Source organism: Coenobita brevimanus, chromosome 71, assembly GCF_032717465.1.
Source record: "Coenobita brevimanus isolate Jiangsu-jjx chromosome 71, ASM3271746v2, whole genome shotgun sequence".
NCBI classification, from domain to species: Eukaryota; Metazoa; Arthropoda; class Malacostraca; order Decapoda; family Coenobitidae; genus Coenobita; species Coenobita brevimanus.
The window spans coordinates 48519152-48537500 of NC_137024.1; the positions used below are offsets into that span (position 1 = coordinate 48519152).

At 44.5% G+C, this 18349-nt stretch overlaps 1 protein-coding gene across 7 annotated transcripts in view; it reads left to right on the plus strand.

The window, feature by feature from the left end:
- LOC145406856 (uncharacterized) overlaps positions 1-18349 on the plus strand; it is a 560030-nt gene that overhangs the window by 11776 nt on the left and 529905 nt on the right. For all 7 annotated transcript variants that reach the window (XR_013898600.1, XM_080277963.1, XM_080277968.1 and 4 more), the window contains exons 2-3: positions 15310-17400; positions 17967-18150. Coding sequence is in view for 6 of the 7 variants with exons in the window: in XM_080277963.1 (XP_080134089.1) it covers positions 15312-17400; positions 17967-18150 (2273 nt within the window). In the remaining variant the exon portion in view is untranslated. The remainder of the gene's footprint in view (positions 1-15309; positions 17401-17966; positions 18151-18349) is intronic.

Below are 18349 nucleotides of genomic sequence, written 5' to 3' on the forward strand. Positions count from 1 at the left end.
ACACACACACACACACACACACACACACACACACACACACACACACACACACACACACACACACACACACACACACACACACACACACACACCGAGACATCTCACAAGGCCACGGGTTGAGGCCCATCATCACTTGATACCTTAAACAACAAGCTCACAAGGACGTTCCCGCTTCGTGTGTGCTCTCGGAATATAGCATCTTCCATACGAACGGATTTCATCAGCTGAATAAAATCGTCAGGCCGTAACATGAATAAAATGGTGAGCGTTTAATGATGTTGACAGGCCAAAACCGTATGCAGGAAGGGACACAAAGACTGTCTGGTTTCGTGTAGATTTTTTCGGTAGATTTTTTTTAAGTCGAAGAAAACCGTCTGGCGGCATCAGAAATGAAGTGAAAAGGGGGTCATCGTTCTGACAGTAAGAGCCATTAACATCCCGGACACACGGATGGTCTCGCTTCGTGAGTGTTCACGGAAATATTCCCCTTCAGAATGACAGCAGAATAAAATCGTCTGGAGAGAGAGAGAGAGAGAGAGAGAGAGAGAGAGAGAGAGAGAGAGAGAGAGAGAGAGAAGACAATGGACGTAATCTCCACACTTCCGTCAATTCGAAATCTTTATATCTTATCCATCGGTAGACAGTTTTATTTAGGTGAGGAATTTCCTCTCATAATGAAGGCGTCAAAATTAGTACCCTCAGCACGGCACTTGTTTCATTTCTACTGCCTCCTGACTATTGTATTCAGCTTTAAAGCGCGCGCGCTTGCGTGTGTGTGTGTGTGTGTGTGTGTGTGTGTGTGTGTGTGTGTGTGTTTTACAGAGAGGATTTTAAACACTCTTCCTTTGCTTCTGCAAACTTATTTTTTGGAGGGGGAGGGGGTGACATCTCCATGTAAAGAGATTAGAAACACTCCATCACTGTCCAGGAAGATGACACCTCGCTGTACTTATTTTCTGCTATCGCCACAGGATATTATTCAGCCTTAAGAACTCTCGTTGTGCAAAGTTGGGACAACATCCATTAAACCTCTCCTGCTGGTGTTTCATCTCGTATATTATTCAAACTACTGTATGCTCTATTTACTTTAACCTGGCCTAAAATTGCCGTGTCTCCTCCTTGAATGCTAAGATGTACCAATAAAGTAATAATGGAATAAGACGGTAGTGACGAAAATGTGCCACAGAAAGGCTGTAAAACCACAACATAATACTATTCTGCCACTTAGCCACATGAACAAAAAAAAAAAAAGTTTCAAAGGGAGAAAAATCTTGGCCATGTTAAGGTAAAAGGACTGTAGCACCTAACGAATTTATCCAGGTGACAGTGGAAATAGGAGGCTAAGTGTGTTAATACAGTACTGGCACCGTTAACCTTCTCATGGTTTGGACAACTCTGGTATTGCTGTCCATCAGACACCAGGAGATTATTTTCAGTTGCGAGTGAGTCATAGCAGCCTGAGAGTGTAAACTAGAGCTAATGTTGCCCCCCTTTACACACACACACACACACACACACACACACACACACACACACACACACACACACACACACACACATCTCGTGTGTCCCCATGCTATTTATTTGACCTCTGTTTGCTTAGAGCAGATAGATAGATAGATAGATAGAGAGAGAGAGAGAGAGAGAGAGAGAGATGAGGAAGTCTGAATAAGAGATTTATTTTAAGAGATGAGGGAGACTGCATTAGGGAGATTGAGAAATGATATTGGACGATGGGGGCGGTTTTATCTCACACCAGTGTTGTGTTTTGTGTGAATTTAAAGGTCAGGTTCGAACTGATTTATCGTAACTTGGACATGAGTTTCGGGGTGGTATCTCCAAAACCCTGAATATATTGTGCATTGGTCTGCTGCTTGGAAGTCACAATAATCGAAAGAAATTGAACATATTACACATCTAGGCATGTGAATGGACAGCTTATGATTTGTTTACAAGCTAAACAGATAAAACGTCATACAGATATCAAAGATACATCAGGAGCAGTGATGACTATACTCTATATATATATATTTTTTTTCGCATGATAATATCACCTTGACACTGCGCTCGCCGAAACAGTTTTTTTTCTACTAAAAGACAAGTTGAAGAAATCTTTACCGTAATTTTCACGAATACGCGCCCAAGATATAATCCTATGTTGGAGGGTGAGGACAGTGATACAGCAGAGTGAGTGAGAGGGAGGGAGAGAGAGCAGAGTTGGACCTTCTCGTGACTCAGCACAAGGGAATGTTTCTTCATACATACTGACGGCCTCGTTCTCCGGCTCGTCCTACGCAGTTTTTGTTTCCTTGTTTTGCCCCCTTTTCACCCTAGGGACAATTAGGGCCGAAACAGGATAGACGCGGAAGACTTCAAAGAAGCGTGAGTGGAAAAAGACAGTTGTTGTTATGACATCTGTCGGGTTGTTTCTTAGTCGGTTTCTTCAGTATATCATTAATCCTTTTGGGTTGCATTCTGGTTGGCTTGTGAGATTTCGTAACGTTTCTTCCTCAGTGAATTAATTTGCCTAATGCGCCATCATCTCTTTTATATTGCTGCTGCAAACTATGCCGATCTAAAATAAATTAGATAATCTACTAGAGAATATTGAACTGTAACCTACATAAATCGCCTCGGTAGAGGGTGTACGAAGTCTGCTATGCCAACGATCATATAGCTCTTATGAGACCACCCAACAGGCAATGTCTGGCATAAAAACAAAATAATAATAATTTTCTTTGTACCATCTTAAGTTGACGCCAGTTCAGCTAAAAACGTGAATGAAGAGTGAAACATGTTAGACATAAGTGAAAACAGAAACGCAGCTTCGAACCAGTCAGCTGTGATTGTTGTGACAGGAAGTGTGCAGTCGTTCTGGGGAAGGGTGTAGTTGACGTCAAGTATCCAACTATGTGATTTCCTCCCCATTAAGAAAAATAACAAATAAGTAAAGAAATAAATGAATAAGATAGAATGATTAGGGGAAAGTGAAGTATTGTAGATATGAAGTAAAAAATCTATATATATCTGCAGTCGTCTTATGCTTGGGATGAGATAGGGGAAGTGCGCAGTCGTTCCGGGTAGACGGGGACTTGGTAGGAACTGATGGTTTGGCTGTGGGTGTGGAGTGGGAGTGGTGGGGGAGGCGAGCGTGGGATATAAACAGCTGAGGGTATTGCTCCACTTGGCACCAGCTCACACACTACGGTTTTGTTCATTTTCTCCCTCCCCCCCTTTTTTTTTCGGTGGTAGGTGGATGAGTTAAGGCGGGTGTAAGTGAGCCTGTAGACTGTCATGAAGTGTTTAAATGATATGGAAAGCGATTGCACATATTATCCCTATTCAAGTGTGGGATCCGAGGCTAGGTACCATAATTCAGTAGTTCCATTACTCTGTCTCTTTAGCTGGGAACCAGATATTTTAAAGGATTATTGATCGTGGCTCTAACTGACCTACTCCGTAGTGACGTTACATCGAAAAACCTCCAACTGTGTCTAAGGAATTCAAGCATGTGGGAAGTACAGTTCATGATTATCACCCCGACTAGTGTCTTCATACCATTAGACCATTGGGTATTTGAGGAATTTGTATGGTGTCAGTAGAAGTATTATAAAAATATCTGCCTCCGTGATACGTTGTGGAGAATGTTTTGAGTTCTTTTAAGATGCTAATGCTGTATTGGCTAGCGGTTTGAGTCCTGGTAATGGCAGGGAATGCTATGACAGCTGTTTGCTGTACTGTATGTTGCTGAGTGCAGTGCTCGTCGTGAGTATTGTTGAGTGCATGCTGTGGATTTTGTACTTAAAGGGACATACTAAAAGTGTTATGTTGTGTGAAGCTAATGTAACAGTCCTTTTTTTTACGAGTGACTATGCTATTAGTAACAGTGCTTTGCTGTGGGTGACTGAATATTGTGTTATGAACAGCTCTGAGTACTATGCTGTGAACTATTATGAATGCTGAGCTGTTAATCAGTATGAATACTGTGCTCTAAGAAACCATGAGTACGAGTCTGTGAATAATGTCCTATTGATGTCTGTGAATGCTGTGCTAGAAGTGAGTGCCATGCAGTGTTGAGAGCTTTGTTTAGTAGTGGCCTGGGGGTGGAGAAGGTTAATGAAGTAGGATGACTCTGTGTGGGAGGGGAAGAGGAGGGGATGTAGGAGGGACGGGGGATAGGATGTGGGCCGTGAGAGATAGTTAAGGATAGGGGACGGTGCGGGGAGAGAGGAGGATGGGAAGGAGCACGGGAGAGGGGAGAAGAACGGGACAGAGAAGAGGAGGAGGAGGAGGAGGGGTACGGTGTAGGAGAGGAGGGGACTAAAAAAGGAGGAATGAGTTAGGGTGAGGGGAGAAGGAGTAGATGGAAGGAATAGGGAGGAAGGTGGAAGGGATGGGAAGATCAGTAAGGAACAGGAAGGAGGGGAGCTAGGACTGAGGGAAAAAAAAAAAAAGGAATGAGGAGGGTAAAGACAAAAGGGAGGAGATATAACGGCTAGGGAAGCGGGGTAAATTGTAGTCATGAAAGGGGACGAAGGAGGGACGACATAGAAGGGAAAGAGATAAGGAAAAAAAGAAGGGTAGGAAAAATAAAAAGAAGAGGAAAGTAAAAGGGGAGGGAGGGGAGAGGTAAGGGAAGAGAAGAGGAATCTGTAAGATAGTGGACAGAAAACTGCGTGATGTGATGGGGGACGAGAGAAGGGAAAGATATGGGATAAGGAAGAGTTGGAGAGAAAATTAGAAAGAGAAGGAGCAGCAGAAATGCAGGAGAGTAGAGGAAGGAGGAGCGGAGATAGAGGCAAGTACAAAGAGTACAGAGGAATGCAACCAGCAACGGCTGGTTTGGTCCTTTCAAAATTATGTTAAAGGGTACGTTAAACTAACATAACTGTTGTATGCGTCAAAGACAAGAACAGGAAAGCAGGAAGGGAATACACAAGGAAAAAAAGAGGTATGAAGGACAAGGAAGAGCGAAGGAATGGAGTAGGGAAGAAAAGCACAGATGAAGAACAGAGAAGGAAGGAGGGACTGGATACGGGACGGCATTGGCACAGGGGATATAGAGGACCGTGGAATAGGGAAGAGAAAAGGGTTAGGGTGCAAGGGAGAGGGAGATGAAATAAGAAAGGGGATTCGTTTGATGGTAATTTTGCCTCTTTTTCAAGGCTGATTTATTCAGAAGAGGAGCAGAGATGAAGGACAGAGGAGGGAGGAGGGACGAGATCTAGTTGGGGGAAGCAGGGGAGGTATGAGGTGCGAGAAGGAGGGAGGCAGGGAGGGAGGGAGAACAGGGGAAGTGGAGTCCTAATCCTACCTCTATGGTGGAGTCCATGAGGGAGGGAGGAAGGGGAATGTAGGAGGATAGGGGGGAGGGAGGAAGGGGAACGTAGGAGGATAGGGGGAAGGGAGGAAGGGGAGTGTAGAAGTTAAGGAAGGAGGGAGGAAGGGGAGTGTAGGAGTGTGGGGGGAGGGAGGAGGGGGAGTGTAGGAGGGAGGGAGAGGGGCTAAGGAGGTGGAGGGATGGGGGAGGGAAGGGAGGGAGGCAGTTAAGGGCAAGGGAGGTGGAGGGGTACAGGAGAGCGGGTGAGGGGCAGAGGAGGAAGGAGGGGTGGGATAGGTTTGGTGGAAGAGGCAGGGGAAGTGGAGGGGTGCGCGAGGGAGAGAGGAGGGTGAACAAGTTGAGGTCGGGCGTGGCAGATACTTGAGAAGATGGCGCTGGGCAGGATTTGAATTTGAATGTTGATCACCACATCCCAGAACTAATAGATAAAAGTGTCCAAACTGGAGTACCGTACAGAAGAAAGCAGGATCACAGAAGAGAGGAGAATGTTTAATTACGAACACAGAAGATAACAAAATCATGGAACAGAAAGGGATGTACAACAGATGGATTAGGAAGGTCAGGCTTAGATGCTTAAAAGGTAGTGAGTTAAATTTAAAAAAAGAAAAAAAGGAAGAAGAAGGGGGTAGGAAGGATATGAACTTGAATTTTGCATGTTTGTCAGGTAAAGAAGATCATGGAAAGAAAGAGAATGTGGAAATGATGTATTAGGAAGATGAGGCTTAGATGCATAAATGGTAGTGAATTAAATGAAACAAAAAATAGGAAACAATATGAAGATGAAAGCTGGAGAGAAATATAAGATTACAGCGTGGAATGGATGTAAGGGAATGAAGAAGGTACGGTTTATATGAGCAAGATTGGAAAAACTGAAGGAGAATGAGGAAGAATATTAGGGAGAGGGACTGAGGAATGAGAAGAGAGAAGAAAGGAGGGGATATTATAGGTGGAGAGATCGAGTTTGAGGGGAAGAATAGACTGAGAGGTGAGTCAAGGAGGGAAGAGGGCTGTATGAGTGAGACAGGTGGGGGAAGTTAAGGGGTGGGGAAGGTTGAGTGGTGAGGGAGGTTGAGTGGTGAGAGAGATTGAGTGGTGAGGGAGGTTGAGTAGTGAGGGGGGTTGAGAGGTGAGGGAGGATGAGGGATGAGGAATTTAGGGAAGCAAGAGAAACTACATGTCAAGTGGGTTGGTGGAGGATTAGTGCCCCTCCCTGTAAAACAAATAACTCAGAGTCATTGGCCATCCCATGCGGGATTGTGGTGTCTGGCAATAGATAGATAGATAGAAGAGAAACTGATAAGTAAAGGAAATCGTAAAGTGAGGGAGAATGAAAAACGGGAAAGAAAGAAGTAAGAAAAACTGATGGATTAAGTAAACAAAACAGGTTGTGAGGTGAGAGAGTGCGTGATGAGAGAGTGAGAAGGGGTGGGGGAAGATTGTTGGTGGGCCAGTTGAGAGGGTAATGAGAGCAGCGAGTGGGGCGTGGCGAAGAGGGGTGATGGAGGAAGGGGTGATGTTGTTGGAAGGGGTGGTGAAGGGAGGATGGGGAACGGTGAGGCTATGAAAGAGAGGGGTGAAAATAAGTTAGAGAGATTGGGGAAAGGATAGGCAAGGGTTGCGTGAGGATAGGAGAGAATGAGGTGATGAGCTGTGGTGAAAAGATGACAGATAGACTGAGGTGAGACGGAGGGATGGGGCGACGGTAGGGATGGAGAAAGAGATGGAATGAGGATAGAAGAGGAGGAAGGATGAGGATGGGAGAGATAATGAGTGATGACGTGGGGTGGAAAGAGGACAGGGAGGGGTCGGGTTAGAATGGAGTGGGGTGATACGAGGATGGGGAAGGGTGAAGAGGGGATAGAGAGAATGGGGAATGGATGGGCAGGGATGGTGAAAATAATTAGGAACTGGTTAATGAGGAGTGGTGTAAAGAGGACAGAGAGACGAGTGAGAAAGGATAGGGTGAGGATAGGGAAGGTGGGGTTAAGATTGGAACTGTGAGATAAGGAGGATGAAGTAAGCGGAATGAAGCTGGGATGAAGTGTGGGAGAGGCAGAAGAGGAGGGTGGGTGTAGAGGTGTAAGGAAAAGGATGGGATTGAGAAGAGAGAGAGAGAGACGGGTGAGGGGGTAAGGTTAATGAATGATATAATGGGGATAGGGAGGATAGGGTGAGAACAGGGAGACATGAGGATGGATAAGGATTAAGTAAGGGCAAGATGATAAGAGGAGGGTGGTTGTCAGGAAGTTGGAATAAGGGATGAAAAAGGATGAAAATAAAGTGATGAAATAAATTGATTTACGTGTACTGTGAGTACAATGCATCTTGTGCTCTGTCCATTTTCGTCATCCTCTTAATAATTTTGACTTATAAGGTTGTGTGCATCGCTTGAAATGATCTGACTTGCATGTCGGTGCAGTCTTCATCATGATCCAAATGTGTTTAAACCAGCCAAGAGGCATTCAACTTTCATTTATGTCTAGTTAAAATAATTCTAGGGTTGCGTCAAACTGCTTTTGTAAACATTAATCAATAACTGTTTTTCCAGTTGAGATGCTAATTAATCGCTTGGTATACTGTAGTTACCTGAATGATCAGCTAACCCTGTATTTTTAAAAGATGACACTGGAATTGGGAGCAGTATTATAGCAGCAAAAATAAAGTGTTCACTGCTCTTTGGGTGTTTTCACCCCTGTATCTGAAATGTGCAAAATAAACTTGCCTTGAAAAAGTAGAAAGGTTGCAAGAGGGTGAAACATAAGGCAGAATATAAAAAAGAAGTGGAGGAGCGTTTGGGTAAATATGATCTCGAGCAGATGGGGGACGTGGAAGGTATGCGCAAGATATTCACAGAAGAAATCTGTGCAGCATGCAAGATGGTGTGTGGGGTGAAGAGAAGACGAAAGGGGGTGCAAGGAGCAGCATGGTGAAATGAAGAGGTGAGACATGCTGTGGCGCAAAAGAAAGCATATAGTGAGTGGATGAGAAACAGGGGCGTGGAGGAAGTTGAGAAACGGAAGATGGAGTCGTATGTAGAGAGGAAGAAAGAGGTGAAGAAATTAGTAAGAGAGAGAGAAAGGAGAGAGTGGATGAGGAATTTGGAAGGAATTTGAGTGTAAAGTGGAGGGATTGTAAGAAAACGTTCTGGAAAGAGGTAAAGAGAGTTTGACAAGGTGATAAAGAAGTAAGTCGAGGGGTGAAAGATAAAAATGGTAGATTGCTAGTGGAGAAGGGAGAAAAAGTAAGCAACTGGAGAGAACACTTTAAGGCATTGTTGAACATAGAGAATGAAAGTAATGCGAGTATAAGTGACTGGGGGATGGCTGGGAGAAGGAGTGAGATGAGAAGAGAGGGCGAGAACAGTAGGATGAAAGTAGTGGAAGCAATGAAGAAAGTAAAAATGGGGAAAGCCCCAGGAATTGCTGGAGTGTGTGATGAAATGCTGAAGCTTGGGGAAGAGATGTAGTAGAATGAATGTGGAAGATGTGCAGATTGGCCAGGGAAGAAAGTAGAGTCCTGAAGGATTGGAAGTCGGTATACATATTCCCATGTACAAAGGAAAAGAAAAGAAAGTGTGTGGTAATCATAGGGGCATTTGCCTTCTTAGTGTAATAGGAAAAGTATATGGTAGGATACTTATTGGGAGAGTTAAGGAAATAGCATAAAAATTAGTTGTAGAAGAACAGGGAGGTTTTAGGAAGGGAAGAGGTTATGTAGATCAGATATTCATTCTTAGGTCTTTATTGGAAAAGTTTCTTGAGAAGGGAAAGAAGTTGTATGCGGCCATCATGGATTTGGAGAAAGCATATGACAGGGTGGATAGACAAGGAATGTGGAAAATATTAAGAGTACATGGAGTAAATAGGAAGTTGTTGAAAGCCGTGAAGAGTATGTATGAGGGTGTTAAGGCTGCAGTGCGTGTGGATAGTGCACTGTGTGAGTTTTTCTGTTTGAATCTTGGATTGAAACAGAGATGTGTCACGTCCCTGTGGTTGTTCAATCTGTATATGGATGGGGTTATAAAAGAGGTAGAAGGTAGGGAAATGGATGTTGAGAGACCCTAATAAGAGAGGGCAGTGTTTGGAAACTCCATGTACTGTTGTTTGCAGATGATACTATATTGTTTGAAGGGGAACTGCGAGGCATGGTGAATGAGTTTGAGAGAGTGTGTAAGAAGTGGAATCTAAGGTGAATGTAGGGAAGAGTAAAGTTATGGTTTTCGAGGGAAATGAAGACACTGAATGTACAGTGAGGCAGGATGAGTGCGTTTAAGTACCCGGTACTTGGATTGTGTGATGAGTAAGGATGGAAGTTTAGTGGGTGAAGTGCTTGAAAGGATACAGCTGGGAAGGAAGTTGCTGGTCCTTTGAAAGCAGTGCTAAGGAACAGGGAAGTGAGTATGGAAGTAAAAAAAGTCGCTGCATGACACTATTGTGATACCAACCCTCGTCTATGGAAGTGAGCTTAGACCTTGTTGGAAGGACACAGGTCAGGAGTGAGAGCCGTGGAAATTACTTGTTTGAGAGGAGCATGTGGAGTTTCGTGGAGAGACTGACTGACAAATGAGGAAGTGAAGGAGCGTTGTGGTGTGGATGTGGATGTGATAGAAAGCGCTGGGAGAAACACACTGAGATGGTTTGGACGTAATAGAAAGCGTTAGGAGAAATAGGCTACATTGAGGTGGTTTGGTCATGTGGAGAGGATGGAGAGCGAGCGACTAACGAGGACGGTGTATGTGAGTGAGGTGGAGGGGAGAAGAGGGAGGGGGAGGCAGAGGATGAGATGGAGGGATGGAGTGGAGAGGTATATGAGAGAGGGGGGTGTGAGCTGGGAGCAGGGCAGTGAAATCGCCGTTATAGGTAAATAGGCAGATAGTTAAAGATAGATAGATTCGATAGTGACTGTCCTATATTTTTCTTATTTTTATATTTTCGGACGTGAAATATCCATTCATCGACACCCTGTCATCAATTAATAGGTTAGAACAGATTTTCCGGTCATTACCTTTAGGTTGTTACTTTATGTTAGCTTTGTTCTCTTATCTACAGAAGATTTTGTTGGTACCTGTAAAAGTAAGGTTCACTAATGAACAGACTACTCCAGTCTCTTGGAGACTGTTAGAGACATTTTGTAAGGGAATGTTGAAATCATGTCTAAAAATATAACTGTGCTAACTTTCTACACATTTACCGCCTCCACCTTTATCGCCACGGGTGTCGACCGATGTCGAAAACTGTTAGCGAGCATGCTGTACAAACTAGGATGATGATCGTGGTGAGCGATAGTTTCTCGGACGTATTTGACCATATATACTGTGTGAGTGAAACCGAGTTAGGATGATGATGACGGTGAACGTTGGTGTTGGATGCATTTTGACTACAGTGTGTAAATGAAATAGAAATAAGGTGATAATGACAGTGACAGATTGTGCCGTAGGTAATTTAACTACACTGTACATATTGTGTTAGTAAAATAGACTCAACCGGGACCGCTTTGTTCTAGACCACAGGAAACATGTCTGCTTATTTGTGGGACTTACCTAACGGGCCAGAAATTTGGGCAAATTACTGGTTGACTTGAGACCCCCCTCCCTTCCCACTCAGCTCCCTCTTGCCCCCCCACCACTCCTTCTGGGAACAGAGCAGTGAAATCGCCGTTATGAGTAAATAGGCAGATAGATAAAGATAGATAGTAAGAGCCAGTTACAGCATGAATAATGTTCAGCTTGATAGGGATAGGGTAAACCATGAAAAAGACATAGGAGTTATAATAACAAACGATTTGAAACCAAGCAAACAATGTACTGAAGCTATGAAAAAAGCCAATAAACTGATTGGATTCGTAGGCAGAGCATTGGAATATAAATCCGATAATATTATCATCTCTTTGTATAATTCCTTAGTACGCCCGCACTTGGAGTGTTGCGTTCAGTTTTGGTCACCGTATTATAAAAAGGATATGGAAAAACTGCAAAAAGTGCAGCGAAGGATGACAAAGATGATACCAAGATTGTGAAATAAACCGTACGAGGAACGTTTAGAAGCTCTGAATCTCTTTACCATAAGAAAACGGAGGATACGAGATTTAATTCAAGTATTCAAGATATTCAAAGGACATGATAACATGGCTGTCGATAAATACTTCACTGTCGATCACTCGAATTACCGTACACTAGAGGCAATGGGCATAAAATAATTGGCGAACGATTCCAGTCGCATGAAGCTAAGCATTTCTTCTTCAATGGAGTTGTAAATATATGGAATAAATTGCCCTCCAACGTAGTAAATTGTAATACAGTACATACCTTTGAAAATTGCCTGGATAAGTATTTGGCATCCAACCCCCAGCTTAATATGTTTACTCCTGTATAAATCACTTGTGTATGTATAATTTTATATTCTAGTTTATTTTAGTTTTTTTTAGAGCCTGGATCAGTTTATTAAATGCAGATATAGTATATGCACAGACTAGGATATGCACAGATAGCCCTGAGTTAACGGTCATTACTCATACTTTCGACCTGTGATGGGCTGTGGATCACTGAGGGTCCCTGTTAGTTACGTGGCCACCATCGGGATTTTTTTTAATGTACCAGGAGTCACTGCTTCAGGAGGTGACTTGTGTGCCTGTCCCGCATGGGAAAATTCCTAGTCTCAGTGGAATGAACGGAGCTGTGTCCTGATTGACCGCTGCCTACCTTAATAGCACCAGGCAATGCTGCCGCACCACCCCTGAATATCCACACTGTGCAATTTCCACACTGTGTCCGCAGACGCCCCGTCAACTCACCGTACCCATACATAGTGACATGCATTAGTTATTTATTTATTTGATTATTCATTTTACTTTATTGCTTTCTCATTCAAGTTATTCATACTGGTAGCTTATAGATAATGTATTATAGAATGTAGCTTTTCCTTTTCAGTCTTTCCTATGAAATTTCCATGTCATTTTTTCCATGCTGCATGGTAGTTTTTCTCACTTTTTCTTGCCAGTTTTAGCTGGAGGGTTTGGAGACGGGGGAAGCCTTCTTGGTTTACTATCCTTATCCTTCAGCACGTAGAGTTAGATCTCGTAATCATAGTTTACTCTGTAACAAACAGCCTCGAGAGGACCATAAGGTCTGTTGCTGTTTGGTTTCCTTTGTACTCCTTTGTACTCTTCTTTCACTCCTTTAATCCCCTGTCTCCTCTTTCCTTTACTCCCCTCCCTTGCTGTCCTAGCACCTTCCTGCTCCCACCCTCTTCTCTTCTTTCCCTTCTCCCCTCCTCTACCCCTCTCTTCATCAGTTTCCTCCCTCTTGCCATCCAACTCTTTCCTCATGTTTTCCTCCACCTCCATTATCCTCTCTCACTTTCCTCTTGACCCTCCTTCTCCTCCATTCCCCCCTTTTCTGTCCCCCGTTTAACTTCTTTGTCCTGCCCCTCTTTTTCCCTTTTAGTCTCTATCCATAACCTCCTCCTTGTCCTGCCACTCCCTTCTCTCCCACCCCGACTCTACTCATTCATTTCCCCGGTCCTTCTACTTTCCTCTTTACTGTCTGTCGCTTCTACCTTTCCATCTCCCGCCTTGTCGCCCATGCTCTTTTTCTTTCCCTCTCCTCTTTCCTCCACCTCCTTCGCCTCATTCTTCACTCTCCTCCTTGTCCTTTTCCACCCCACTCCTTTGCCCTTCTTCCTACTCTTTCCCCCTTTCCCTTTCGCCCTTATATGAACAGGGCGTAGAAAAAACGCTGTGCAGTAGAAAACTCTACCATTAAGTCCCACACACCTCACTGTTACGCTTCACACTGACAAATTCACACCTCACATTATTAAATTTCACAGTCATATTTCATATACACCTCACAATACCACACTGCCTTACCCCACAATTCACACAGCCACACTTTACAAACCTACTCTGTGTTACTTCATAGTGCCATAGTGTACACTCACGTTATACTTCACGCTGTCACGCCTCACAGGGCCACATGTCGCGCTTCACACATACCTCACAATGTCACTCCTCACACATCAGTATCTCACACACTTACATCAAACCGCCACAGCTCACACCCACTACCACAGCTCACACTCCCGTAACTTATGCTGACATACCTCACATTGCCACACTCCTAACTGCCACATTTCACACTGTCACACTCCACACTGCTGTACCTCCCGCCCATTATTGCATAGTCTCACCTAACACCCAGTACAATGCAGAAATGTGTATGCATTCTTTATTGCATGCCTACAGGTATTTATGAAGTGACCTGTGTGTATCGGGATGAAAGGGTAGTGAAAGTTAGAGGACTAGGGGAAGAAAGCGACAGACGTTCAGTACGATGATATTAGACCACGGCAGCCAACACTGGTGGAAAAATGGGCGTGGCTAGAGAGGCCCAAAGTCGACCGAGGTCTTGTAATTGGTTTCTTTGGGGGGGATGGTAGCTCAGTGGTAGAGCGCCTGACTTGTGACTGCAGAGTCGTGAGTTTGCGCAGCACCCGGGTAAGGTGCCCTGCCGGGAGAGACAGCACTCTCTTGTCACCTGGCTGGTTGTAGCAGCCGTGGCTTAATGGGTTAGAGCGCTCTGACAGAAAAGTCAGAGGTTGGAGTCCACCCAAGGGTCATTGGTATATCAGGAAGGGCATCCGGTCGTAAAGTGCTACACGCTCCAAAACCAAAGTCTCCTAATCAGGGGCAACGCCTTTGCCCTTATCGAGAAAAGGGGACCCCAGAAAATATAGATAGATAGATAAACAGACAGATAGATATAATTTCTTAGGTTTTGATGTTTTCATAAAAATAACCAAAAAGTGAGTTGATACGATATGGTATTTTCCGTGTGTGTGCGTATATGGGTGGGTGGGTATGTATGTGTGTGTGTGTGTGTGTGTGTGTGTGTGTGTGTGTGTGTAAGTTTTTAAGTTAATGTATTTTGGAAAGTACATACACAGAATAAGGAAGTTGAGAGACAAGAGTTAAGAGCACTGTGACGTGTTTATGTACAGTGATTTTAAAGAGACCGTCTTGCACTTCATCCTTGGCGATTTAACGTGGGTGTTGTATCTTAATAATATCTCATCTGGTGTTGTATTTTTTAACCCCTCAAGTCATGACATATTTTTCATTAAACTCAAGTGTCCACGAGGTGATTCTGCTCAAGCTACGAGAGGTCTCTTAAAAATCAAGGGGTCATTGAAGGCAGTGTCTAATCCCTCCGGTTCAAAAAATCTCTTCAGAGGTGAAAGAAAGCATCTGAAGATAGGAAGAATAAAATAAAAACTTCGTCATGGGATTGAAGGAATTGATACAGACACAGTTTGCATAATTAACAAACAAGAGAATAACCCCTTGAGCCAGAGGGTATTTATTTAATGTCTTTCATGTTACTTACAGACGTTTTTATCCAGCTTTGGAGAGAACCACATGGGCGAGGGGATTAATGAACGTCTTATTTAACCCCACGGGTTCGAAAAGCCTCTCTACAGGTGAAGAAAATCGCTTGGAGGCAGCAAAAATAAAAAGTCAGATATTCATCATCGTAGGTAAGGGTATGGGCCACATGACAGAATTAAACGTAGTAAGAAAGAAGTGCCAGCGAGGCGCCTAAGTCCACGAGAATACGACCTAGGATTATTTAATGTGGTTCCCCCTTAGAGCTGGCAGGCGAGGGGAAGGGGGAAAGATGGTGGGGGTTGAGGGTTGAAGGGGTGGGGTAATGATACGAGGGAGGGAGGGGGGGTTGTGCCCTAACCTGTCACCAAGAGGTGCAGCCTTTTTGTCATTGCTTTTATTTTTTGCCGTGATTTAATATTATTGTTTCTGTTGAATTAGATTATGTCTTTTTCTCATATCGATTCCTCCTCCTCCTCCTCCTCCTCTTCCTCCTCCTTCTCCTTCTCCTCCTCCTTCTCCTCCTCCTCCTCCTCCTCCTTGTCAAAATAATGTCTTGATCTACAATTTTGTTTGTCTTCCTCAAGGCATGGCGACCCAAGGCAGTATAGACGCAACGACCTGTGTCACAATCTCGGGCAACGACAACTACCCCCACACGACCACGACGAACACGACTCCCCCCTCGTCCGATGATGGTGAGCAGGGTCGTGCATCAGGAACGATGATGATGACGACGGAGGCGACGCAGGAACGGAAGGAGACGACGACGCGGACGGAAAAGAAGCGACAGGAACCTCAGACAAAAGTGGTATCAGAAGATGAAAATTTACCACTGACGGAAAAAGAGGCACTAAGAATAAATAAAGAGGTCTCACCAGATGAAACAGAGGTGCCACGGAAAGAAAAAGAGGCGTCATGGCACGAGGAAGAGATGGCACAGCTTGAGAGAGAAGTGCCACAAAGCGATAGAGAGGTGCCACAAAAAGAGAGAAATCTGCAACAAACCGAGAATGTGGTGCCACAGAACGATAGAGAAGTGCCACAGAACAGAATGGAGGCGTTGTGGAATGGTGAACAGACGCCGTCGCAGGAGCACAAACAGGCACAGTACGACAGAAATCAAGCGCCGTGTACCAAACAAGACCACCGAGAGTCTATACTATCGGTGAGACTTCCGAAGCTGAAGCGAGAGAAATCGTATTCGGAGACGCTGGAGAGGAAGAAGAAGAAAGTGAAGTTCTCGACCAGCGACTGCGAGGACGATGTGATTGTAGACACGCGCGTTTTTTACCCTCAGGCGACGGACGCAGCAGCAACAGCAACAGCAGTGGAGCAACAGACTGTCCCCTGTTCCGCCCCTGAAGATGGCGCTGTGTCATCGACCTTGAAGAAGCTCTTGAGAAAGCGATCGAAGAAAAGGAAAGCTAATATCGAGACCCAGACGGATGAGAGAAAAGCAGATGATAAAAAACACGTTGCTAAGGCTTTAAAAAGTGGCGGAGAAGGTGGAAGAGCAGATACAGAGGTCACTGTTCAAAACGACGGTCATGCACTTGATTCTGCGTCCCTCGGTGCTACTGACGGAGAGGCTGATATGGTCGAGTGTGCCAGAGCCGTTGACCCTAAGGATAGTGATGTACTGGAGTCTTTACCCGCCAAAATCCCCACTGAGTCCGCTAGTCCATCAAAACCTCCCTCCAATGCAGTCACGGGCAGTCCAAATGAGGCTGGTAGGCGTGAAATGAGTGATGAGGCGACCTTGCCAAGTGTGCCATATCCTGCAGCGCCTGAAGATGTCGATGGCGTAGCGGGAAGTCATGAAAGTGATGAGTGTCTGAGAATACTTGAGAATGAGCACGGATCTGATGTACCTGATTCTAGTTGTGAAATAAATGACGCTTATTGTGAGGGATACACGGGCGAATTCCCGGAAAATGCGGCCAAGATGCCGGACGATAAGGATGCAAGTGAGCTACGCGATGATAAGGAGGCCAGCATACCAGAGGAGGATACACCCATGGTCAGCAGTGATAGCGACCTAGCAGAGGAGTCACCATCTGGTCTTGTAGGTGACTCAACTACCCCCTTCTCTCAAGCGACCGTCAAGCGAGAGGGCACTTTCACTCTCGACGGTCCCCCTCCAGCCAAGATCACGAAGTCTGTCGCCCACGCTGAAAAAGACGACACTGACGATATCAAAGTCCCCTCGAGAGACAGTGTGATGGAACCCCTGCAGTTCTTTGTTCCTATGGACACCCCAGTACCTGACACAACCAAAAGTCCAAAGACCGGTAAAGCAGCTTTAAAAGAAAAGGCTAATAAAGAATCCACTACACCTAGTACAAAGCCTCGTCCAGGTAGACTTAATATTTCATTAAAGATGCCTACGACAAAAAGCACCCAGGAAAAGACATCACCAGTAACAGTATTAAAAAATAATGCGAAGAAAACCTTCGCGAACGTCCTGAGAACAGCCATCAAACCACAGGAGGTAACAGAGAAAGCCACTAAGTATCAGGCCACGGAAAAAACCTCTCCCACGCAGCCTCCTCGGGCCACACCGACGGCAGGGAGGCCAGTTCGAGTCAGCCCCAGGTTGCGGCGAACTGACTCCAAGAACAAGTCAGTCACATGGGAGAGGCAGGCAAGTCCCGCACCGGCTAAGGAGCAACCAGGTACCGTATGCATAAACTTTGTTGAACAATAGTTGTAAATTTTCTTGTTTATAATTTTATCTTCCCTCAAAGAACTTAAAACACACACACACACACACACACACACACACACACACACACTGGATTGAAAACTACAACAAAACAAAAGCATTTGTTGTGTGTGGTTTCATCTTTTATACCTTTATCCACCCGCACATTACCTCCCCCCCCAAAAAAAAAAAAAAAGTCACAGCCAAACGAATGAAAAATACAGCAAAACAAAATCGTTTCTTGTCTGTGCTTTCATCTTCACTCATGCAGGTACATAATGTTTTACAACCAAGCCTAGGTATATGCAGTGAAAATATACAACCAACAAACACTAAAGTCAGTGTTGTGACGAGAAGATACATGCATATAGATGGGTTGCTGGATTATAGTTTCATTTTTACTCCTATAGCTAACAAACACCATACAATTAAACGAGAGGGAAAATTAAGGTTACAATGACTTCTGACAATATTCACTCCCTTAGAGACTCGTTTCTCATCAAAACTGGTGAAGACTCTTTCTTCCTACTTTTCCAGAGCGTCCTAGCCGGTGCAGGGAGCCTCGTAAGAACCCCCAGAGGACCGCTGTGGAGAGAACGTCAGTGCTGGGCGGAGTGTCATTCTCAGGCTTCAGACGCGAGGGTACCTTCACCAAGAAATACGACTCAGAGAGGGACAGACTACAGGCGGAGTGTAATAAGCTCAGTGTTGAGAGAGACAGGTGAGATCTCATTTCCCATACGTCACCGCACTGTTGTACTTGTGAATTAAAACTGCGATAATTTGCTGGAACTTCATTCATATTATTCTCAAAGCTTTAGCGCAGTCTAAAAATAAAAAAAAATACCATATGTTATGAAAGAATTTTTTTCTAAACATGTCACCAGCAGTGTTAACCTTCTCAGTTCAAGGAAATATTT